Source organism: Acipenser ruthenus, chromosome 6 (genome assembly GCF_902713425.1).
Source record: "Acipenser ruthenus chromosome 6, fAciRut3.2 maternal haplotype, whole genome shotgun sequence".
Classification (NCBI taxonomy): Eukaryota; Metazoa; Chordata; class Actinopteri; order Acipenseriformes; family Acipenseridae; genus Acipenser; species Acipenser ruthenus.
The window spans coordinates 19360162-19384640 of record NC_081194.1 but is presented as its reverse complement, the minus strand read 5'-3'; the positions used below and the strand labels follow the sequence as shown (position 1 = coordinate 19384640).

At 38.3% G+C, this 24479-nt stretch overlaps 2 protein-coding genes across 5 annotated transcripts in view; both read right to left on the bottom strand.

Annotated features, from left to right (window-relative positions):
• esr1 (estrogen receptor 1) overlaps nt 1-9035 on the bottom strand; it is a 40959-nt gene extending 31924 nt beyond the window's left edge. The window contains exons 1-4 of one of the 4 annotated variants that reach the window (XM_034016773.3): nt 8955-9035; nt 6272-6715; nt 3914-3985; nt 3121-3320 (exon numbers count right to left, since the gene is read on the bottom strand). In XM_034016773.3, the coding sequence (XP_033872664.1) occupies nt 3121-3320; nt 3914-3985; nt 6272-6600 (601 nt within the window). In that variant the 5' untranslated portion in view covers nt 6601-6715; nt 8955-9035. Of the gene's footprint in view, nt 1-3120; nt 3321-3913; nt 3986-6271; nt 6724-8954 lie in introns of those variants that run through there. The other 3 variants (XM_059025180.1, XM_059025179.1, XM_059025181.1) reach the window with 3 other exon arrangements.
• A 97-nt stretch (nt 9036-9132) lies between these two features.
• LOC117410342 (coiled-coil domain-containing protein 170) lies at nt 9133-23954 on the bottom strand. Its single transcript, XM_034016767.2, has 13 exons — nt 23333-23954; nt 22402-22478; nt 21982-22009; nt 20862-20990; nt 19813-20069; nt 18995-19139; nt 18618-18803; nt 17959-18276; nt 17018-17218; nt 16285-16458; nt 15127-15369; nt 13838-14074; nt 9133-13416 (listed from the first exon to the last, which is right to left on the bottom strand). Exons 1-13 carry the CDS (start codon nt 23432-23434, stop codon nt 13165-13167), a joined length of 2349 nt encoding a protein of 782 aa, XP_033872658.2. The 5' UTR covers nt 23435-23954; the 3' UTR covers nt 9133-13164.
• Between the last annotated feature and the right edge of the window lie 525 nt (nt 23955-24479).

Sequence of the window (24479 nt, the reverse complement as noted above, 5' to 3'; positions counted from 1 at the left end):
CTTTAACCGCCTTTGTGAACACTTTTTATTTAGTTATTATCTGTGTTTCTTTCAATTTTTAATAACATAAAATAAATAAAATTGAGCACCAAGAGTTTAAACACACACTTCCTCATTTGCATTAGGCTTAGTTGGTCTTTTCCTTCATCCAACAGTGAACCTAGTCAGCTCATAACTCACTGCACCATGGCAACTATGGCAAGCCAAATGATCATTTAGAGATACAGTATCTCAAATGAATGTATAGAATAGATATCTCTAAATATTTTAAGATATCTCTAAATCATTTCCAGATATCTTTAAATGGTTCTTTAAATGAGATATGCATTTTCAGATATAGCTAAATCATTTAAAGATATCTCTAAATAACTGCCTGTTCATTTGGAGATATATCTAAAGAATTTAAAGATATATTTAGAGATATTGCTCAATGAACAGGAAGTTATTTTGAGATATCTCTAAATGATTTGGAGATATCTCTAAATGAACAGGAAGTTATTTCAAGATATCTTAAAATGATTTAGAGATAGCTCTAAATGAATGGGTATTTTGAGATATCGCTAAATGACAGTTTGGCATATCATGCCAGCAAACCATTATTTAAAGATATCTGTAAATCAACTTGAGATATCTTTATTTCAGTTTTAGATATCTCAAAATGAAATTTTAAAAATCTTCAAAAGGGTTTATTTACAGATACCTTATATATATATATTTAAAGATATCTGCAAATGATTTACAGATATCTCTTCTTCATGGTATCTTAAAATGCAATTTGAGATACCTCTAAATGTGGCTTGCCATAGGCAACTGACCGTTCCCACAGTTTATTTATTTATTTATTTTAATGTTTGCTATGTCACGATTCAATTACATGAAACATACCAATGCATATTGGCATGATAAACAGGTATAGTAAAACAGGGTAAAATACTGACTTCTTCATAGCAGTTAATATACGTTTTACACCAGAAGTAACTATGTACCTAAAAACATTCTGGCAGTCATATTATCTGACAAGCAGTTTCAATGTTTAGACAATACTTTTTGCTACAGAAACATAAATGTTACTGACATTACTAAAATAGCTGCATTTTCAAATAACACCCCAGTTAAAAACAATAATAATGAAGTAAAGCAGACATTTGCACAGTAGTTTTTTTTTTTATTATTATTATTTTTTTTATAAAATTTAGTTGTCGCCAATTTTTTACCCCGGTTTTCTCCCCAATTTAGCATGGCCAATTATTATCTGTATCCTCGGCTCACTGCTCGCAACTCCCCCGCCGACTCGGGAAACGGCGGCTGGAACACGCGTCCTCTGAAACGTGCTCCTGCCAAGCCGTCATTTTTCGCACAGCAGATCCACAGCAATGCCACCAGACCTATAGTGCTGGAGGACAACACAGATCTGGCGGCTCCACTGCAGAACCACAGGCGCCCTATCAGCCACAGGGGTCGGTGATGCGCGGTGAGCCGTGGATTCCCCTGCCGACCTAAGCCCTCCCCACCCGGGCAGCGCTCAGCCAATTGTGCGCCGCCCCCTAGGAACTCCCAGTCACGGTCGGCTGTGACATAGCCTGGATTCGAACCTGCGATCTCCAGGCTATAGGGCACGTCCTGCACTCCGCACGGAGCGCGTTTACTGGATGCGCCACTCGGGAGCCCCCAGCACAGTAGTTTTAAAAGGTTTAGACCACACAACTTCCTTTTAGGAATCTGCTGTGATACCAAACTCAGAAATAAGCAAACAAATACATTTGGAAAAGGTCTACAATATACAGCTATCTGTGCTAAAAAATTGCTTTGGGACAGTTTTTCTGTTTTGTTGCTTTGCAGGAAATTGATCTCATAAATGTCAGCCTTTTTATTATAAGTTTTAATGACTGGAGACTAAAAGAAGGAAATCCAATTTTCATATTTTGTAACAATTGTAAGTCTCAATTTCTTAATCAAACCCTTAACTGAACTAATAATGTGCTTAATTAGACATTTTTAATTGTATAGTTAACTTGAAATCTCCAACTGTTTAAAAGCTGAAAACAATCAAAAATGTATAATTAAGCTAATGAATAGTTCAATTAAGTAATTGAGAACTCAGTTGGAATGAAAACCAGCAGACACTGGGGTCCCCCAGGACCAGGATATAGAGGTGTGTGTGTGTGTGTGAGTGAGTATATCTGTACTATTTAAATTGGGAAAACTGGGTGTAAGCGTGAATTACAACTTTGGAATCTGAAGTGTTTTGTTACAGGAAAATGACCAGGATTGGGAAACCCTGCTATGGAGGAGTGTGTGTGTGAGTGAGAGAGAGAGGGAGGGAGGGAGATAGAGAGAAGCTGTACTATTTAATTACAACTTTGGAATCTGTAAAGTGTTTTATTACAAGAAAATGGCTTAGCCGTCCTGTTGCTAGCGAGGAACAACTAACTACTGTGTAGTAAGTGCTTCAAGTGGTTAGGTGTTGTTTTGTTGCACTTTGCTGGTTTGTAATTCTGGTAAACATGCTTATATAAATGGCTACAATGAACAACATTTCTTACATTTTATACTATACAGTATGTGTGTATGAAACATTTGGAAAAGGTCTACAATATACAGGTAGAGGAATCAAAGCCATTATAATGCTGAACATATAGAAAATGTCATAATAAATGTAAGCAAACTTCACTTTTCAACAACATCAGACCTGCCCTCAGTTAAAATCCTTCTTTGCCTGCAGTACATTGTCTAGCAGGCATTTGCTTATCCCTCTATAAAGTCTGTTGCTATGAAAGTGTACTAAATTGGAACAGATAAATAATCAAAGAGTGTTTGATTAGTCAGTGGTTACCCTGTACATTTGCAACATCATTTTGCAGTTTTCAGTATTTTTACCATGTTTATACCATGGTTAACCACATTTTGTTTTACCTTCTACCATTACATTCATTTTATGTGACCATGCTTAATCGCATTGTTCACTGATTTCACTATACTTTAATACATTTTCCACTGGTTTCTACCATGGTATATATAAATACAGCTACCTGTAATCTACACTGTAACTACAATTAAAGAGTAATATACTATATGGACAGGCAAGACATTACGCAGCTCCTGTAATAAACGCACTTTTACCTTGGATGCTTCTCTTAAAGAAGGCCTTGCAGCCTTCACAGGACCAGACTCCATAATGGTAGCCGGAGGCGTAGTCACTGCACACCGCACAGAACCTCATCTCCTTGCTCAATTTGGACGGGCCGCTGGATGGACTGCCTTTCTGCCCCATGTCGGAGAGCTGTTCCCTGACACCCTGATATCTGCCTTCCATACTTGGCCTGCAACATCACAAAAATGTCACTTTATAAGTACCTTTAACAGTTTTACTTTGGTAATTATATATATATATATATATATATATATATATATATATATATATATATATATAAACACGGGTCTCTGGCCGGCGTAAAAAAGATTAAAACAAGCCTTTTGGCACACATGTGCGCTACAAATTCCTCCAGGACCAGGATTGGGCACCCCTGGTATAAAACATTTTAAAAAAAACTCACAGATCTTGTGTTCAATCGTAATGTACTCTGGGACCGTAGTTTATTGGTGTCCACTGCCCACTGTTAATTACACATTAAAAACTACAAATCCCTTTATCAGTGAGATGGCACTCGTTTCCAGACCGTTTGAAAACTAGTCAAACCAAGATGAGGAAAATAACAATTTATTTTCATGTGAGTGGAGAAATGAGAAATAAAGGTATTTATTTATTTATTATTATTATTTCCAGTACTGAAAAAGGTTACACAAGTCTACATCTGAAGGGACTAAATGTATGTGTAATATATAGTATTTAAATATGTATCATGTTCAAACATTAATATATGTGATTTTTTTCTTTATTTATTTTAATCATTACCCGAAAAAGATCCGGGTACCCGGGTATTTTTCACAGCGGGTTCCCGGTTCTGGATTTTCTGCCAGTGCCGACCTATAATATAGTAAACAAATTTTTTTTTTTTTTTTTTTTTTTTTACTATTTTACCCACGAGTTTATTCCCAATTTGAAATAATTTTCCCCCTCACTGCAGCAATTCCCCACACAACTCAGGACAACTGAAGAGGTTCAGTGGGCATCCTCCGATCAAGCCAGCTTGCTCTTTTACACCTAAGAACTCGAGAGTGGATGTCAACGAGCTATCAACCTATGGAGGACAAAGGCCAGCTCTGCAGATGTCCACTTTTGAGCTTACTGGGCGCCTGTCCGGCAGGATTCGCTATAGCACGATGAGGAGAAACAGTCCCTGTCAGTTTTCTCTTCGAAACCCACAGGAGCGCCAGAGCCAATGTGATGCTCCCTTCAGAATCCCACACAGCACCACACAGCTGTGCTTTTACTAAATGAGGCACTCTGGGACCCACTTTGGTAATTATTTTAATATTTGATAACCTGCCAAGAAGTTTTTCAATGTTCTTCGTACATCTACAGAATGTAACACAATTAAAATGTCAGAATATTGTGTACTAATTATATATATACTAATCTTTTAAAAAACTTTCTTTCATATGCCTTCAATTTTGTACACTGCAGTTATATATATATTATATATATATATATATATATATATATATATATATATATATATATATATATATATATATATATATATAATGTATTTTGGTAACAATAGTCTTCCCTCGGGTCAATAATCTTCTAATATAGCCCTCCTCCCCAATCCATATTTACTATATATATATATATATATATATATATGTGACCATGTGGGCTGTTAAAACACTGTGACAGTTTACCATTGATCATCTTATTATTATGAACAAGACTATTTTCCAATTTTATTTAAATGAGAATCAGTAAAAAAAAAAATCATCTAGTTTTTGCAGTTCTTTAGTACTGTACTGAGGTCGCACAGCTGTTCTACCTGCATATTGGGTTTCTTTGTACACATTAGCCAACATGTACTTTTTCAAGGACTAAAGTATTTAAAGCCAGATGCAGTTTTTTTTCCATGCAGTTTTAAACAGTATCTCAAAACACGTTTTTTGCATCTTACAAACTTTACAACATTAAATTCCACCGTTCCTTGTCTTTGTTATTGCAATATTATTTGTGGTGTTATTTTTTTTATAAGACATAATTATAATTTGTATCATTTTTTTCTAAACGACTAGGCATTTAGTTAGTGATTTCCAAGTAAATGGAGTAGATTTACTGCTAATAGGTACTGTACTGTTTTCTTTTTTTTTTTTTTTAAAGTCAACAGGAAAAGAAATATAGCAGATACAGAGATGTTAAGAACAAATGTCTACACCACTTGCATTGGTAACTGCAGACAGCAGACTTGAGCAATGGATACATATTCTGGACTGGTAAAAACTATCTGGCATCCAAAAAGAAATAAATCAGCACACATTTTTTGTTTGGTAAAAGCTGTTGATGACAATCTAGGGTAAAGAGCTTTGATAATCTACCCTGTCTTTTGTAGTAAACATATCCCTTCCTTGTACCTTCTGCTTTATAATTGTACATTGGTTTTAAATTGAAACTAAAGCAGACCACTCTTGATAAAAATAGTGATGAATAATTATTTGCAAAATCTATTTATCCCCACTCCTATACATATTCACCAAATGTAATTTAGTGTATTACCAGTAAGGATTTAAAGGTGTAGTATAGGTGAGAAAAAAAGCTGAATCGAATGGGATAATATTAGAATATCTTTGAACCAGAGTTTTATATCCTAAATGTGCTCTGTGCTTTAAGATTGATGCCCCATACATTTTCCTTTTGTTTACTAATGTATCTATCTACTTGTCAGTGTGTTTATCTTGATCAGGCTGGTAATTGTAACTATTTAAGCATATAACCACATTCCATTCTGTAGCCCCAAAAGTGAGAAATTCTATTTTTTTAGCAGCCTTTCAGTTTGTCTTTCAATAGCCACATGGTACTAACATCTTTCATTTATTCAATTCATTATTATTTTTTTTTTAATCATAATAATAATACAGTATTAAGAATTGTGATCACTAGATGAGGAAAATAATGAAAGCGGTTGACTTGAGCTGTCTTCCTCCTACTTTCAATGGAGTGCTTTGTAGCACTTCCTGAAAAAAAGTTGTGTCTTATCACAATTGTTGTTGTTTTTATTTTTTCCGTGGCATAAAAACATACATTAACGTGCAAGACAATATATCATGAGTAGCACAAAACAAATAGCCCAACAACAATTAAAGCAAGTCTAAATCTAGAGCTTACCTGAAAATAGCTTCAGGGGTGGCTTCCCTCAGCCGGTAGCTGCCCTGGTCATTCTCCAGGTAGTAGGGTATCTGTCGGCTGTGGTGGTGGTGATGGTGGATGAAAGAGGAAAGCTGTGGGTTGGATGGCATGAACACAAGGGGGCTCGTTGGTACGTTGCCCCGGGAATGCAGGTTTCCTTCGGAGGCTGAGCTGTGGGGTTCCAGGGGAGCAGAGTGATACACCAGGTTGGAGGGGTTGTAGAGAGGGGCAGCAGCAGCCGCAGCAAACTCATACGTGTTATCCAGATAATTGACTGTAGCACTGGTCCTGTTCTCTTCCAAGTACATCTCGCTCAGAGCTCTGTCAGGGGGCAGCTTGCTGGGTGAGCTGCTGAATGCTTCCAGCTCTCTCGCTTCAATCTTGTGTTGCAGTGGTACTCCTGGGGTGTTGCTGTGTGGTGGCCTGGCCATGATTAGAACAAACAGATAAGTGCCATGGTTTTTTTTTTTGTTGTTTTTTTCTTTCCTCCCCGTTTCCACCTAGTGGCTCAGGAATATATGATCCTTCCCCCCAAAAAAACTGAAAGAAGTGTACACAGCCAGAGTAGACAAAGATCATTTATTTTGCGCACTTGTTGCTAACAATGTTTTTTTTTAGCCAAGTTTCGCTGTGAAAGGAGGAAATGAGAAAGCAGAGGGTGAGTGCTTAAAAAATAATTTTACTTGAAGTACTCCTCATCTGAGAAGCTGTATCTGAAAACAGATTTGTGCACCATGTCTGTTGTGACTATTATATAGGCTAGGTTATTAAAAGAACAGCTTCACTCTTCTTGAGACTGAACTAAATTGATTCTATTTATATAATCCAATTTGAAATATGTCAGTTTTTCAAAATCATGTCTAGCAGTCTCTAAATATAATTTTAAAACAAACAGTGGATACTTTTGAATGGTGTATTTTGTTGGGTCCACTAAAGTGTATTTTTGGCCAATGATTTTTTTTGTCTTTCAGGTATGCATTGGCTGTGTTAAAAAAACTACTGTCTCCCTTAAAAGTAATAAAAGCAACAAAGTGTTAATAAGCGAAACTGCATAACACATTGCAAAATCAGGGAGATTTCTGACTCCCGTTCAAACTGAATCAGCTGTACTGTGAACTGAATCCACAAAATCCTAGCTTTAATATCTTTCATAATAAAGACTGTTTAGGCTCATTATCAGAAATGAACACAAAACAAAAGCTGCTGCAATGGTCTGGGCACAGAATCTCAATTTTCTGTCACTTGGATTGGTGTCAGTTCTAAAAGACCTTGATTAAGAGACTCTCCCATCTGTTAATCAGTGGTTCTTTCATAACAATGGCATCCAATATACAAAATAAGTGCTGTTTTCATTCTACCGACAAGCTATGCTGCTAGTTCACAGTTTAAGAAAAAGCATTATACCAAAACATGACAGTTCTAAAAATGCATTACAAAATAAAAGCTGTCATTTACCACAAAATACCCACTTATTGACAACTTATGAACAGTGTAATTGATGTTATTTCTCCCTGCAGTTACTAAAACTGTCAAAATCCTTGCATGGAATTGTTATTAACATCATGTAATGTCAACATGATTTTCACATTTTGATTATTGTGAATAAATAATGTTGTCACATGCCCCTGTGTACTTTTTTATTTCCACTATGATTTTTGAATGGATTATTCTTATTTTTACTTTTTATGACATGTTTTCATAGCACCCTAACATCCCGCCCCCTTGATTGGCAAGCGTGCTCGACAACCAATCCCAATCATCCACATGTGCATCCCTGTTGACAGACCCCAAGTAACCCCGATTAGAACCAAACACTATGGAATCCAGCTCAAAGGACAGCATTTCTTTGATGTGCCTGTACAGCCACCGTTGTGTGCCAATAGAAGCCACCTTTGAGCAGTCAATGGTTATGGATTTTCATTAGTGTTATAGTGTTATTATCTGAAGACATCAAACTACTGATGCATCTTCTGTCAGTCTGATGTTGGAGGTGCACTCTTTTGGATATTAAAAGGTCTGTATATGGAAATCAAAGATGGAGTGGTAATATTATTTATTTTCTTAGCAGACGCCCTTATCCAGGGCGACTTACAATTGTTACAGGATATCACATTATTTTTTACATATTATTTTTACATAGTTACCCATTTATACAGTTTGGTTTTTATTGGAGCAATCTAGGTAAAGTACCTTGCTCAAGGGTAGAGTAGCAGTGTCCCCCACCAGGGATTGAACCCTGGTCAAGAGTCCAGAGCCCTGAGCCCTAACCACTACTCCACACTGCTAATCTGACACTGTTAAATCTCACATGCACTTTGCATATCCTTTACAAAATGTATTATCATCCATATTATCATCCATGTTTATTATCATCCAGAATTATATAGTAATGAAACAGCAATTGGATTGTGCTTCACCTTTAATACAAATGTAGTCTTTTGTGCTTAAACCAATGTTAATCCAGCTATGTTGGGGCTTTTAAGTAGTCATTATTTTTTTTATTAGTTATAATTGTAATTGGTGTTTTTTTTCTTTGATGATTTAGCCCATTTTTTCACCTTAAAGAACAATCCATGACTTGACAATACATAGTACACATGAAGTAAACAGCAAGAGAACAGAGTAAAAGCAAGAATCAGGACTGAAAAAAAAAAAAGCTTACCTTGGCAATTGTTTTAAGTTTATTAAAATGGATTCTGTGTTTATCGGTTGTCTGGGCTTTGCTAGTTCTTCCACAGTTAGTTTTGAGTTGCAGCATGTTCCAGCGCAAAACCCTTGTATCAAAGAAGAGCCTGCGTGGCAATAGCAGTACAGGTAAATAAAAGAACATCTGGTAAGGTTTGATTATGTATATACAGACAGTCCCAGAACAGGTCATAGTAACACTAATACGCTGCAAATAAATGAGGAGGTCAATGCAAGCCCTGGCAACCAACATAAGCACACATTTTGATGAGATTTTCTAACTCTGCAACGTTTCATGACATGATCCACTCCATTCAAAGGTTATTCATACAAAAACCTTGGCACCCTGAAACCTCCATTCAACTTGCAGCAGGACTTGATTGTCAAAGTTTAACTTGTCATTAGCAGGGTTTGCTCAGAAACCAAAAAATTGTGTAACTGAAAAAACTAATTTGCTTTTCTGTTTCAGGCTATTCTTTTTGATATGTGCTGGGAACCTCAGCCAATATTAAACTTGCACACCACTGACTTCTCAGAAAAGAAAAAAGTAAATCTCCCTTTTCTATCACTTCTTCTCCATCATCTTCCTCCCCTTCCAGCTCCTCATTTAAAGTTCCATGCAACTTATAATGCTGGTGGGACTGATTTGTGGCCACTTTAGACCACCTGTATTTTTTCCTTTTGTTTTCATGCTTACTAAAAGTTCTCTGAACCCATAAACAAACATTTGTTAAGTTAATATGGATAGGAATGAATTATGCATTAAGTAACAAAGAATGAATAGATGAATGAATGGATAAAATGAAGCCAGTTGTCAGTTTAAAAAAAATACCTTGATGCTGACCAAATTAAATGGAAGATTAATATAATATTGTTTCACTTGTTCTGGTAAATAAATGTGTATTTATATTTGATCTCATTATTCAAATTCATGATCAGATGCTGCCTTTGAAGTTTTTTTACATTTTTCACTCTATGTGGAAGGAGAGTTTTTGCGAAAGGTGTTGGATTGGCAGTATGGCACTGCAGTTCTCTATTTATCGACACAGCAAGGGTTGCACAAGTAGTGGCAATATGCAATTCCCATCAACTTTGTGATTTCAGTTTCTGCAGAGCTACCCCAACGTCACTGAATTTTGTTCCGCTGGTAGCATCATTCCTTGGGCTGCATCATTATTAACACCACAGCATAAGACAGATGTAAAAAAATAAAAAAATAAATAAAACTAGAAAGGAATCTATACATTGCAAAAAACTGTACGAATATTCAAAGTAGCATTTTTTATTTGCTTTAAAATTGGCTTCCAAAATAGACTTGTCTCGACAATCATACACTCCTACCTTCCCCTGACCTTGAATTTCTGTAGTGAGAGCAAATAATTTCACTGTATCCCACCCAAAAGGGCTTCAGGAAATGAAGGAAGGAGGATGTAGTATTTTAAGGAAACCAAAGCAGTAAGAAACCTACTTATGTAGCATCAGGAAAAAACACCACAATCAATTTCAATATTAAGAACAGGAAATTGATTGAAAATAGATTTGAAATAGGTGTTTCTTTCTGTATTTGTTCAGTTAAGAGTTCCATAATATTTCTTGCTGTACAGTTCATATTTGTACGTTTAATTTAATATATAGTTTCTGGGCACATTATTACATTTGAATTAATGTCACAACTTATATGAGGAGGAACTGTAGGACCCTACTCACAAACCTAATTACTCAGAAGTTTTGTGGATAGGGTCCTGCATTACATTTGTAAATTGTCCTTTTTTCATACATTAAACATTAACATTGCATTACATAAATGAAGAGACAAATGTTTAGATTTGTATTGTTTTTCAAACAAATCACCCAGTACTTATACTAAATATATATACACATACAGTTGGCGCCACCTAATCGGGATACTGATAATCGGGATTACTGCTTAAATGGGCTACAACTCTGGGAGACGGTTCTTCCCAATGCTATGTACGTCGTTTAATTGGGACATCACTTTGTTTAATTGGGATACAGTATTTTCAGATGATGAACAGAGATTGCTTTTCAGAGCAAGACAGGTTTGCGTACCACAGTGCAGTGTACATGACTACGCTGTGACTTGTATAAATTGCGTAAACCACCTTGAACTCCTGAAGGAGCTGGAGTCTCCTGTGGTTTCTCAGGCTGCTGTTGCAAAAAAAGTTGGCGTGTCAACATTGCAGGTGCCTCACCTTGTGATAAGATCTGATTTCATTATTTATTGTTTCATGTAGAAATAGAAAACAGCGATTAATTTTGTTTAGGATTCACGGGTCGTCCGCTGGGGCTGAAGGATACGACAGAGGTAGCAGAAATGAGCTGTTAGCAAGACGGGCCGAGTGAGTGATGCTCGGCCAAGGATAGAGGCTCGATCCCGTAACTCGGCTTAGATGGGCCAGATAGGGCTCCGCTTAAATTAGGATAAAAAGAGACCGATGAGCTCTCCTTCTGCCGAGGATGGAGCTTGGTCGAAGGTAGCATTCCTGAGGATCTGAAAACATATAAAAGTTGCTCTGCTCAGCAGAGGCGCCTCTCGGGCCGATAGGAATAGCCCGATTGTAGGGCTGAAAGGAGAATAGAAAAGGATTCCTTGACTGATCTGGTGCTGCCCTCGTATGAGGTGAGGTGAGGCCTCCGAAGCCGGGAAAAGGCTCCTGCAGGGAATCTGCAACAAAAAGATGGTTTAGTCTGGGATTGGGCACTGAGAGCGTAAAGCGGGCCACGTCCCTAGCGAAGGAAGGACAGCACCTCACATTATGAGGTAGAAAAGCGCATGAGCTGCGAAAGAATAGTGTGGCCGGGGGTCCCCTTTGACTCACTCGGTGAGAACCCCCCTAGAGCGAGGACGAGGTATCGTGGCGACCTGAGGTCGTGGGAGTGAATCCGCACTTACCCCCCCAAAGGATGTACCCCTGGCTCCCCGCAGAGACCCTCAACGTGAGACAAACAATGGAGTCGCGCCAGTGCATAACATAAAAGAAACAGCTGGAAAAGATGGGAAAAGAAGGGACATACAAGACAAAACTGGAGAGATTAAAATAGTGTTAGTGCGGTATGGTTATGTGATTACCTGCCGCTCAGTTGAGAGGAAAAAAAACCCTTCCTAGAAGGGGAAAACCTCTGGTTGCCCCAGCAGTCAGGTAGCCCCCACTCCGGGATTGCTAGCTTTTTGATGGCTATTGCTATGTCGGTAGGGGATGAACAGATGTATGAATCGACTGCTGCAGAGGACCAGCGCCCCATGCTCCTCGACAGGATGGAGATCGATGTTGGCTCTGGCTGCGGAAGTAGCTGCTCCAATCTGAAATGATTGGGGAGAAAGCCGGTCCTGGAGACGACAGTGGTGAGACCATCCTATGTGTTAGTTAATACAGGATCAATCAGCGGTATGCTACTATCATGTCTGCTTGGAATGGAAAATGTGAACTCACATTCAGAGATTTGGGTTTTGTAACTCCAGTCATTCTCCTAATAGTGGAACTCCTTAACTCATAATCAAGACAGATTTCCAGTCTTGTACCACGTCTCTCACCATGTATTAACGTTTGTTGTATTTGAAAGGATGAGCGGACATATGACTAGATTGGTGAGGAAGTCAGGTGGAAATGGCTGCCACGATCTGAGTATTGGAGGCAAGCTGGAGCATTGGAAGCTCTGGAAGAGGACAGGTGCAGATTTAAACGGTAAACTACAGCAACTTTTACCTGCTGCGACAGTGATCAAGAATGCGTTACTCTGAGGCTGCTATGAAACCTATTGATTTGATCAGAGTGCAAGACTGGATATTTGTAAGCTCACAACCATAGTGCCATCAACTACTAGGAGAAGTCACTTTTGGCAATTATGTGATATATTATAGCCAACCTAGGATGACAAAATACCTTTGGGCACTTAATATCACCCTGCTTTTATAAAATAATGTTTTTATACTACAGTACAAGCATTACAGTGACCACCTTCCAGATTTCTCATCCTACTCTGTTGAAATAAATATACATAAGGTTTGAGTCTGCCATCCATAACACAACACAATCACATCTTATTATCCAGATTGTTAAATAGAAAACAGTATAAAATGCCTTAAATAAACAGCCTAACTATAAAAAGGATATTTTGTGAAAGGAATTAGACAGCAATTGAAACCTAAGCACGAGCCTCTGGCGCCCTCAAGAGGCTGCACTGTGAAATCTGCCAGCAGCAGAAGGAGCTGGTAGAGTTCGCCTGGCATGGTTGTATCCGGCTGTGAAGTCCTGGTTGACTTGCTCCCGGGAGTTATCCAGGCAAAGACAGGCCACGGCATGGGAGTGCTGGCCCTGGATCAGCTTCTCCAGACGCCTGATGATCTCATAGTCGGGGAGGGCCAGGGTGTTGAAGTTCAAACCCAGCATCTGAGACACCACTTGACGGAAGTCAATCAGCTGGAACAAAAACAGGAGAACCTCATAACTAATGCTATTGTTATCTTCACAGGCAATTCTTGCTGTATGATTTTGTATATATTTTTGATAATTACTTCTTCAATGTATAAATAAATACAAATTACTTTTTTATAGACTTATTCCTATCTGTCAGTGCTATAAAACTGCATGACAACATCGAATAGGCTTAGCAGACTGATTCTTTCCAGGTTTTACTGTGAAATTAATTAATCATCATGTGTCTTATAAACCCCAGGCTAAGTAGAGCTATGCAATAGGAGTCTTATTTCCAGCCCTGCTATGTTTATACTACATCCATATTAAACACCCTTGTATCTCATTGCTACCCATATGTAAACAATGCATGTGTATCCATAATTATATATATATACATTTTCTTTTGTGTGTATGTGCCTCGTACCTGCCTCTCCCTCTTGGCCAGCTCCCCCATGGTGTGTTTGAGGGTTGCCAGTTCGCTGGTGACAGCCTCCAGGAGACTGTGGGTTCGCTGCCTCTCCCCTTGGGCCTCGTGTTCAGTGAAGTCCAGCGCTGACTTCACTGAGGTCAGCCTCTTCTCCATCTTCACCTTCACCTTCTCTACCTTGTCCAGACTCTTATTCATCTCCTCAATGGTCTTATACTGTTCCAAGGTTTTAATCTGTACAAGCACGGCAAATGATTAAGCACACACCTTTTTATTATTATTACCTTATTGATGACACAATACAATTGTGTTTAGGCAGTTCAATTGTAATTAATAAAGTGTGATTTTGTATTACAGTGCTGCCTCGCTATAACGCTGGTCTCGGGGGACACACAATATGAGCATTATTACTGAAGAGTGTTATAAACGGGGGAGGGGGTGGAGGCACGCGGGACACACATCTGACTAAAATACAAAATAAAATAACTACCTCTCTATAATGCACATATAGTGAAGAAAAATGTAACTTTCCGTGAATTAACCATGCATAAAGCACCATTTAATCAATGCTATATTTTTTACAAAAAAAAGGTAGCATTCCTACTCGTGGATCATTTTAATTAGAAGTTTTTAAACTAAAATAGCCTGGCTAAATGGCGGTCGGGAGTTCAGTTCAAAGTGACAGACAAGCAAACCAAGTGCGAGAAGGAGAGCGGGTCGGGAGAGGGGAAGAGGGAATGGGCTCGCCCCAGGTTCGGCTGCCGGAGCGGTGCTGAAGCATCTCATCTCCAGGAGAAAGATGCACCTCCTCTTGCAGCAAAAAAGTAAATGCATTAGGAAAGATAACCACGTAATAGGCCTAATATTTATTTAGTTATAAAACAAATGCTGAATAAGATGTCTGTGTTATAAAGTGCCAGCGCAGCGTTTTTTCAGTTCAGATACTGTATCAAAAGGGAGAGACAGAAACATGCCAAAGTTATCCTGACTAAAAACTAAATAAAAACAAAACAAACAAAAACCTTGGTTATGGCAAATTGTTTGCATGTCAAACCTGCACTGTCTTCAGGTTAGAGCTGAGGACTGATGGTTAGTCAGTCATCAGCTTGAAATTCAGTTTAGGTTTCACCACAGGAGACTGTGGTACACTTCCACTTCATGTTCCCACTGTCAATAAGACTTTACAAATAAAAAAGAAAAACAGAAACAAAACTGCTTTGGAGATGGCATGTGGGACATGATAGCCTTCACCCAGGAGAGAGGTGTGGCTCCACTGTGAGGCTTACCTTGAGCTCGTTGGTATCACAGAGTTTGGATTTGAGGTCTGTGCTGAAGAGTCGGGTGGCGCCCAGCTCCTTCTGCAGCCTCTCCACCTTCTTCTGCAGCTTCCTGACGGTGAGGTTGGCCTCGTCGCGCTCCACCGCCAGCGCTGTGCGGCTCCGCTTCTCTTCCTCCAGCTGGGCGATCTTCTTCCTCAGCAGCTCCATGTGTAGCTCCTTGCTCTCCAGCTGCTCCTTTTGAGTCTTTAGCTAGGGCAAAGAGCGGTTGGCTCATTGAACAGATACCATGTTTCTCTGTCGCTATCCCTTTGAAAAGTGTACCATAGTAAAAGCAGAGCAAAGTTTAATAAAGCCTAGTGAAAGCATGGTAAAGCATTGGTAAGCATTGTAAAACCCTGAGAGGTATATTAAAAGAATATTTAAAACATGGAAAACCATGGTAAACTATAGTAAATGCATAGTATAACCATGAGAAAACTGAAAAATGAGTGGTAAACCTTTACAAGGGATCTGTACTTAAATCACACTTGAAAACTAAGGGAGGCTGTGTGGTCCAGTGGTTAAAGAAACGGGCTTGTAACCAGAAGGTCCCCGGTTCAAATCCCACCTCAGCCACTGACTCATTGTGTGACCCTGAGCAAGTCACTTAACCTCCTTGTGCTCCGTCTTTCGGGTGAGACGTAATTGTAAGTGACTCTGCAGCTGATGCATAGTTCACACACCCTAGTCTCTGTAAGTCGCCTTGGATAAAGGCGTCTGCTAAATAAACAAATAATAATGAAAGTGATTTTTGTTACAGGTAATATGACCTCACCTGACCCCACATAGTTTCTCATTTGAAGCACAAAACACAAGTAGGCTAAAGTGGTGTCCTATTAGCTGTTACCTATCTGTAACAGAGAAAGTTGTGCCAAAAAATTGGCTTCACCAAACAAGGTAATAAACTATTGTTCAGCATGGTTATACTACCTCTGAAAGGCTTGAAGGTTATATTTTCCATGCATTCTTTTATTTATTTAAATATGCCTTTCTTTCCTATGTTTTTTTTTTTGCTGTAATATTTGATATAGAGATGTACAGTTGTTGAGAAAATTCTATAAAAGACGTTCCTTGAAATCAACATAAAATTCAAATACACAGTGAAATACACTAAAGGTGCCATACCTTTCTGTTCAAGCTGTGTGCCAGAGTCTTGCTTTCAACAACGGCATTACCCTCCAGCTTGACCAGTTGTTCAGCCCGGGACCGTATGGCATCCAGCCTCATGTCAAAGCCGAGATGACCCACCACTCTGTCCAGCTTCATCTTCTCAGAGAGACCGTCCAGAAATCGCAGATACTGGAATGAGCAAGAAACGTATTTACCACATTATAATTGCACTATTTATAGATACTAGTTCTGAGCTGTGGTAGCTGTGTAATCTTCATACATTTGTTTCACAGTGTAAGATACAGAAAAGCAAAAAATGTAACGCACTCCAAATAAAATAAAAATAAAAAAACACTCCCAAAAAAGTAACAATGGTAAAAGGGCAACATAAGGTAAATTAAACATTTCTGATTTACTCCAGGGATAGGCAACTCTGACCTTGGAGCAGGTCTTTGTTCAACTTGTTAAACCTGGTGTGGGATGGCTCTCTAGGACCAAAGTTGCCTATGTCTGACTTCATCCAACAAAGTACAGTAATAACAGTAAACCGGTCCCAATGTCACCATCTAGTGGTTAAACTTTGTATTTATTCATAAAAGTCACTGGCAGCCAAAAGGACTGGAACAACTGGTAAAGAGGAACATATAACAGGTTCTTAAAAGATAAAAGCAGCTCAGTTTTTACTAGACTAGTAAATAACTCTGTCAATATAGACCCAGCTATATGCAGTGTTTACCAGTGCCCCTACATTTTGTTTTTCATGGCTCATGCCATCCCGGAGCACATCCCCGGAGATCAGCTCTCCCTCCACGCCACTGAGCCTCTCACGGATCTCGCCCAGCTGCTGCTTGGTCTGTCTGGCTCTCAGCAGCGCGGCATCATGGAGCTCCGTCTGCCTCTCCAACTGGTCAGTCAGTCGAGACACCTTCACCTCCATCTGATACAGGCTCTAACAATACAAAACTCTCCCTCAGCTTCAGATTGCTCTTTTTGTTCCACTATAAAAGTTTAATGTGTCAGACCATAGTAAAACATAGTAGACAATTGTAAAAAAAATCAAAAAACATGGTTAACTATGGTTAAACTACAGTACTAACAGATTTTGGACAAAAAATAAAACCTTAAATTTTCCATTTGTTGGTATACAGACGATGGGGGAAATTCACAAAGCTATTTACTCATTAGCACAATTTTTCTGAAAAGAAAAAAAAATCCCATTTAAAAATCCTTTAATTAATTTCCTGAGTTGTTGATTTCAGGTTATACAACTTCAGAACCTCGGGCAGCAGTGTGGAGTAGTGGTTAGGGCTCTGGACTCTTGACCGGAGGGTTGTGGGTTCAATCCCTGGTAGGGGACACTGCTGCTGTACCCTTGAGCAAGGTACTTTACCTAGATTGCTCCAGTAAAAACCCAACTGTATAAATGGGTAATTGTATGTAAAAATAATGTGATATCTTGTAGCAATTGTAAGTCGCCCTGGATAAGGGCGTCTGCTAAGAAATAAATAATAATAATTTTTTAAAGTAAAAAATGTTCTAATTACATTTTGGATTAAATGGCATTGTGAATTTGCCTCTATATATACACACATCACATAAGCACCAGTTTATCTGGCTTATATACAACCCCAGTTTGATTCATGTGGTTTCTGCTTCCTGCCTACTTGGTTTTCAAAGGAAGAGCCGCACCTCTTTCTGGTTATCTCTGCTGCTGCAGATCTCCTGGATCCTCTCTTTGATGGCCTCCTCTGTGGGGTGCACTATCCCGCTGCGCCCACTCAGCAAGACGGCCAGTTCCTCCCTGAAGGTCTGCAGCAGACTCTGGCTAGACTTGGCCTCACACAGGCTGCTGCGCAGACTCCCGTCTAGCTCTTTGGACCACTTCTCCAGGCTGTCCAGCTCATGTTTCGAGGCCTCCCAAGCACGCCTGCTGGCCTCCAGCCTCTCCTGGAGGGCTCGGTTTTCCTGCTCCAGGCTTCGCTTGGCCAGTACCGTATTTCTGAACTCCTGGAAAACAACCACAGAAAGGAATATCCCTTAATTGTCCCTGCTTGATGCAAAGCAGTTTGAACAGCAAGCATTATTATCATTAGCTGTGTGTAGCAAGCAGCGGTATGGATACATCAATCTATTTCCTTTTAAACAGTGGGATTTCAAGCATTGTTCAAGGATCATTACATTACAGTTGTGAGGGGAGAAGGGCTTGTCCTGTCCTAATTTTTACTACCTGCCCTAATTCTTCTTACTGAGCAGGATGCATAGCAGTTGGTTAAAAATAGCCAGAATGCAGTCATGAAGCTGTGTAATACTGTACTGGTATCAAGCAGAGAACATCCAGCAGCTTGTACCTGGCGCAGAGACTCCACTTCCTTTGTACAGGAAGCTGCAGCTTTCTGTTCCCGGCCCACCTCAGAGACCAGTCTCATAACAGTCTCCCTGCTGGCTTTAGACTCCACCTCGTGAGCGGCGACAGTCTCCTCCAGGCTGGCAATCCTGCATCTCTGTCGAGTGTTTTCATTATACAACTTGTCAAGCTGCAAATGCAAGCCAGGGAAAAAGAAAAAAAATATATACATAGCACAATAAGCGAAGCCATGCGAACCAAAGCATTTACTTGCTACATCGTTTTAAAAACAGAATTGCAGTAAATTCAATTAAAATGTACGTACACACAAAGTTAAATACAGTGGGTCACAGTTATGCAATAAATCGGTTATGAAGATACCTGGGAAACTATGGAGTCCTGGAGATCATCTCTCCCTGTACATTCAACATCTATTCTGTTAGCAAGCTGAACAACAAACTCCTTGTATTTCCTCTCACTGCGGGAAGCTTGCTGCTTTGTGTCATCCCATTCGTTGATGTACTTTCTGATCAAGGACAAAAAATATCTTTTTTTTTTTTTTTTATGTAACTATAAATTGAAGTACCGGTAACAACATCCACACATCTACCATACCATGTAGTACCTATCAATAAAACTATGAAATATCAGTTATAAATCCATTGTGTTACTGTAAAAGGGTAGTTGGAGCTGCTGGTAGATGTTATGAGGTAGAGAGGTTTTCTGCCTGTGGGACTCCTCTTTAGGAGAATAGCACATTTGTCAATGCATGGCAACCTTTTGTTTAATATGATTTTTGAAGGTGTTTTTGTTTTGACTGTTTTGTGGAAGACCTGGGCGTCTGACTGGCATTTTAAAGACAACCTCTGTCTCTCATAACTTCTACTAGGGGATGCAACTACCATATTACAGTTACCATTTCCGTAAAAGCTGAAGTCTGATAATGCTGTATGTACCGAAGTATGATTATATTCAGATTTGTATTGATATCATTTAAAAACAACGGCTACAAATACCTAAACACTTCAAATGGAAAAACAGTTATTCCATTAGAATCTGTATGAATTTGATTCCATCCTCTGACTTTAAAACCGGCAAATGATTGATTCTTATGGGTAGGCTATTTAAAATTGGTAATTAGATCTACCAGGTCAACAATATTTTTTATCTTTATAGTGTTACTAACACCATAAGCTTACCGTAGCTTGCCCTCCAGCTCCTCTACCCTCTCCTTGAGCACACTGTTTTCCTTGGACTCAGCATGTAAAGTTATTTCAGCCTGGGTCTTGGTAGAGGCCATGGCTCCAGTCTCTTGCTCCATCTCTTGAACACGCTCTCTCAATGAGCTAATCAGGGAAGCTAGTCTGGCATTGTTCTCCTTGTAGCTCTCCACCTCCCCTTTTAGTTCATGGACTGAAGCCTCTCTGGAGGCCAGCCTGGATCGAACTTCCAGAAGCTGTCAAGTGGAAACATTTCAGGTTCATATCTTTTCCATACAAAGTGGTAATTTTGTTTTGCTGAATCTTAGTACTGGTGAAAGAAGATAGAATGATGGCACAGGGAACTGAAATCCTCTATCTGCAAATCAGCTACAATGCAAGCTTGCCCACACTTTCCAACCAATAGACCTAAACCCTGCCCCCAAGAGTCCATTCTTTCATTGCCATCCACTCCTCGGCCTCTCTGAGAACAACAGCGAAGGACCACAAATTTATCAGAAAAAGGATGACCAGTAATAATAACAATAAAGCAAATTGAATTGGTGAAATATCTCATAGCCTATCCATTTAGAACCTGGACTTAGAGTAACAATAATTTTAAAAAGCATATCCAAAGCAAATTAAAGTCATTTAAAAATGTGTCAGAATTTGGAAAATGTGAGATGCTTTGAACAACAAACCAAAGAATAAAGAGAAGTGGAAATTAAAAATCAAACATAAGAGTAAAAAAACCCAACTCAGTGTATCCCAAAATCAACAGCAAACTTTATAAACTCCAGCAGCAACCAAACAAAAAATGTCCTTAAAATGTATCTACGTTCATTTTAATTCTGTATACGGTTTCTATTTTTTATACTGGAATAAGGAACATGTGGTTTTAAAATTATTGTATGACTAGTGTCAATTTATGGTACTTTGTAATCCTAACCTGTTCACCTTTTTATTATCAAGAGAGGTGTCTAACACAAAACATAAACAAAGTAGTTTTATCTTTTGGCATAGCATCCCTGATAGAAAAAGTAGCTTACTGCAGTGTTAGCACATTCATATTTGACTTGCAGGGCGGCCAGTTCACTGTGGGCTGCCTCAGCTACCAGGCAATAGAGGTTCAGGGGTTCCCTAGTGACAGGCTTGTCCAGGAGAGAATCAAGGGCTTCCTATGGAGGTGAAATCAAGACAAATCGAACATACAGACATTTGACCAAGTACATGAATAACTTGTGATATCCAACATTTGGCCACCTGTTTTACAACCAATTGTTGTAATATAGGGCCCTTCATTTTTAGTGGCTAATCTGTTCAAACGAGTGCCGGCACAGCCACATTAGGGCAGACTCAGGATGTTTCAACCAAACTGCTTATTTTGTAACTGTCCATTTTGCTCCTGGTCCCTACTCGAGTGATAGCATTCTAAGGTGTTTTGTTTTTTGCTATTTTTAAATTGTCTGTAAGTGTTGCACTGTTCATCTTAAATCTTATTTCTATACTGAATCCATCATGGCAAAAAAAAAAAAAAAACTCTTCCATCCCTTTCATTTTTAGAATTATACAACCTGGACAGTGAGTGACTGTTTGAAATGACCATAACACTATCGAGGCTTTGCAAGAGAAAAATAATATGTAAACTCAACAATGCGACTTTGCAAAAAGTAAACTATTGTGCTAAAAAATAACATTAGTACTGTATTTTTGAAGATGCATACATTTCATTGAATGTCTGTGGTGGATACAAGTAAAAACATTCTGGATTCCTGGCAACTCAAAATAATATGTAATTAATATGTAATTAATGTATACACAGCATATGTTACCACAGCAAACATGACAATGTCAAGCAGTGAACTTTCATGTTGCTGAACCAGTAATAAAAATGTAAATGTAAATTTTAGAATTGGATCAAATTTAAGGAGATCATCACTAATTCTGATCTACATAATATTACCATATCAGGCAAGGTAGTCCAAGGTTAGTTATAATCAGTCTGTGAAACCAGACAGTTTTTTGTTATAGCTGTGATTTGTCAATTAAATTCACTACTTATTAAGCAAGGAGAGCGGTAGGTTACTTTGAATAATTTCTCCTGGTGGGGAGGGGTTTCGAGGTGCATATTTCATTTGCAAAAAATCATCCTGTAAACAGCACACTTACCTTCTGATAATCAGGTCTACTTGCATTTCTAGAAAAACAAAAAACAAACAAAATACATGTACATTAAAAACCTATTAAGGAAATGCATATAAAAATGATGGAACTTGATAACATCTGTAAAAATCGTATTTTCTATTAGTGCAAAGCGTACAAACTTTTGAAGTGTACACCTTTTTTTCTGGGTGTCATGGTACAGTGTTAAGAAGAAGGAAGGACCCAGTGTAATCCAAGACAGAGCAGTGTCATGCCACACACATTCTACAGAGTGTAAACTAATGTTATAATGCTAGGTCAATACAAATTTGCAACTACTGTAGTGGACTCAATTATTATTGTTTTAAATCTGTGAACATGTGCATCTTTTTCAGTAGGACACTTTACAATGAGTTTTAAAAAATATTTTTTTCTAAATGCAAATACCTGCCAGTCGTAAGAGCCAATATTAGTTCTTCTCTTTCCTCCAGTTGTCTCTTCAAAACACTAAGCTGATCTTGAAGCTAAACACACACAACTGTCACTTCACTATCCATTTTATTATACAGTATAAAGTTTACAGTTTGCAAAAGGGAAGAGATGAAGATAGCAATAAGTTTGACATACTGGTGCTTGGCTAATCCTAAAGCACACCTATGTCACTGTCTGGATTTCCAAACAGATCTTTCAAAGACAGGTATAGTCAATTATCATAGGTATAGTAGGGTATAGGTTGATCAAATTAATCCCTTAATGTCAACCATACTGTATACTGCTTGGTGCTGTGGGTTACATCAATGTCCTGTTTCTCAGCAATAAGGCATTGATAGGGACAAGCCTACTTTGCATTTTTGAACAGCCCTTGTTGCTAATACTTTTAGTAAGCGCTCTAGATAAGCTTAAATAAAGGGTAGTAGGAATTGGGTCACATTGTAAACCGTAAAGGAAACGTGCATTTGATATACAGATATGTTCAAAGATCATTAATACATTGCATTACAATATTTATTAATATTATTAACACGTCAGTACATAGTATTTGGAATACGTTTTAAGTATCACTATAATTAACTAGTCTATTTTAATTCTGCTGGTTGTTTTGCCATTATGGTCAAAGTGGTTAAAAAAAAGATTTATCAGAAGGTGAGTGAGACTTTTATTTTTTAATGACTTATTCGTATACAGCTGTGAACATGCTAAATGTATGTTTTTTTTTAGTTTGCAGAAAAAGGAAAGCGTTTATGTTGCCCACGTTGTTAATGAAGGCTGATAAGAAAAAAAATACAATTACAAAAACAATTCTATCGGTAAACTTTGCTTTATGAAATCATGACTAAATGAGTAAATTAAACTACGACCAGTGTTTAAGAAAACTCACCTCATTTACAGCTCTGTTGCTTAATGACGTTGGGGAGAAGGCTCGAAATGCATCGTTTCTGCTAACATCGATCCATTTTGAATCTTGGCGATGGTTACTCATTGTTGTATGTTTAACTAGTTGTATCACTGTTAATATAGGACATTCGCTTAAAAGCCCAGGTTTTCTACACTGTAGAAACTACTAGTGTGCCAGCAGCGTTGCCGTGTTAGATCCGGTTCCTAAGCAACTTGTAAACAGGAATACTGAATAGGTTATTTAGGGTGGAGCCAAAGAGCTTTGTTCCTTTTCCACTGTGGTTTAAAAAAGGGTCTTGCTTTTTCACCACATTGCACACTGAATGCATGATACCCTGTTTACGAGTACTACAGATTATCTGGGGCAAAGGTCCGAAAGCACACGACTGGTTGATGCACAGTGTGTGCTGACAGCATGTAACAAATTCCATGCAACTTGTTGCATCGTGTAGACTTGAGGTTAGTTGGCCTACTACTTCATATCGACATCCATACTGAGGGATCCAAGAGATTTAATATTGATTAAAGAGCTTAAACTGTTTTTTTACTGTAACATTCTAAAGCCAAATTATTGTTCTCAACACTCCTGAATAAATCTTTGCAGCCTGTTGTAAATCTTAATCTTTACACTTTTTTTGATAAATCTGCTGAGTGCTGGAAATCAGTAAAAAAAAAAAAAAAAAACAACAAAAAAAATGTTTCTGGAATTTTTAGCAGGGGGCAAACTTGTTCCATAGTTAAAAAGATGATAATTGTTTTAATTATTTTGTTAAATCAAAATTACTATATCAAGAAATTCAGTTTCTCAGGTTTGGACCTACTCGTTATTCATTGTTTAAATTTATATGGATCTTAACTTAAATGTTTGATTTATACATCATAAAACTTTTTTATTTTTACATCCACTCCTACCAAAAGAAGGTGGCAGATCTTATAAGCTCAGTAAATGGTAGTCACTTATTTAATCTTTCCAGGTTTAGAGACAGTATCCCATGATGCCTTCATTTAATTCAGTTCAGGACTGGGTTCCAAAGATACATGACTATGTTATGAATGTGAGTGTAACATGTCAAAGTGTGTTTTTAACATTTAGGTGTATGTAAAATATAAAGATTGTAATACATTCAACC

Coding starts and splice junctions, on each gene's coding strand:
- LOC117410342 (XM_034016767.2), bottom strand. CDS start 23,434: ATGAGTAACCATCGCCAAGATTCAAAATGGATCGATGTTAGCAGAAAC. Junction 20,070..20,861: donor ATGAATGTGCTAACACTGCA/GTAAGCTACTTT, acceptor TCCACTTGACAG/CTTCTGGAAGTTCGATCCAG. Junction 14,075..15,126: donor GTGATACCAACGAGCTCAAG/GTAAGCCTCACA, acceptor GTGCTTGTACAG/ATTAAAACCTTGGAACAGTA.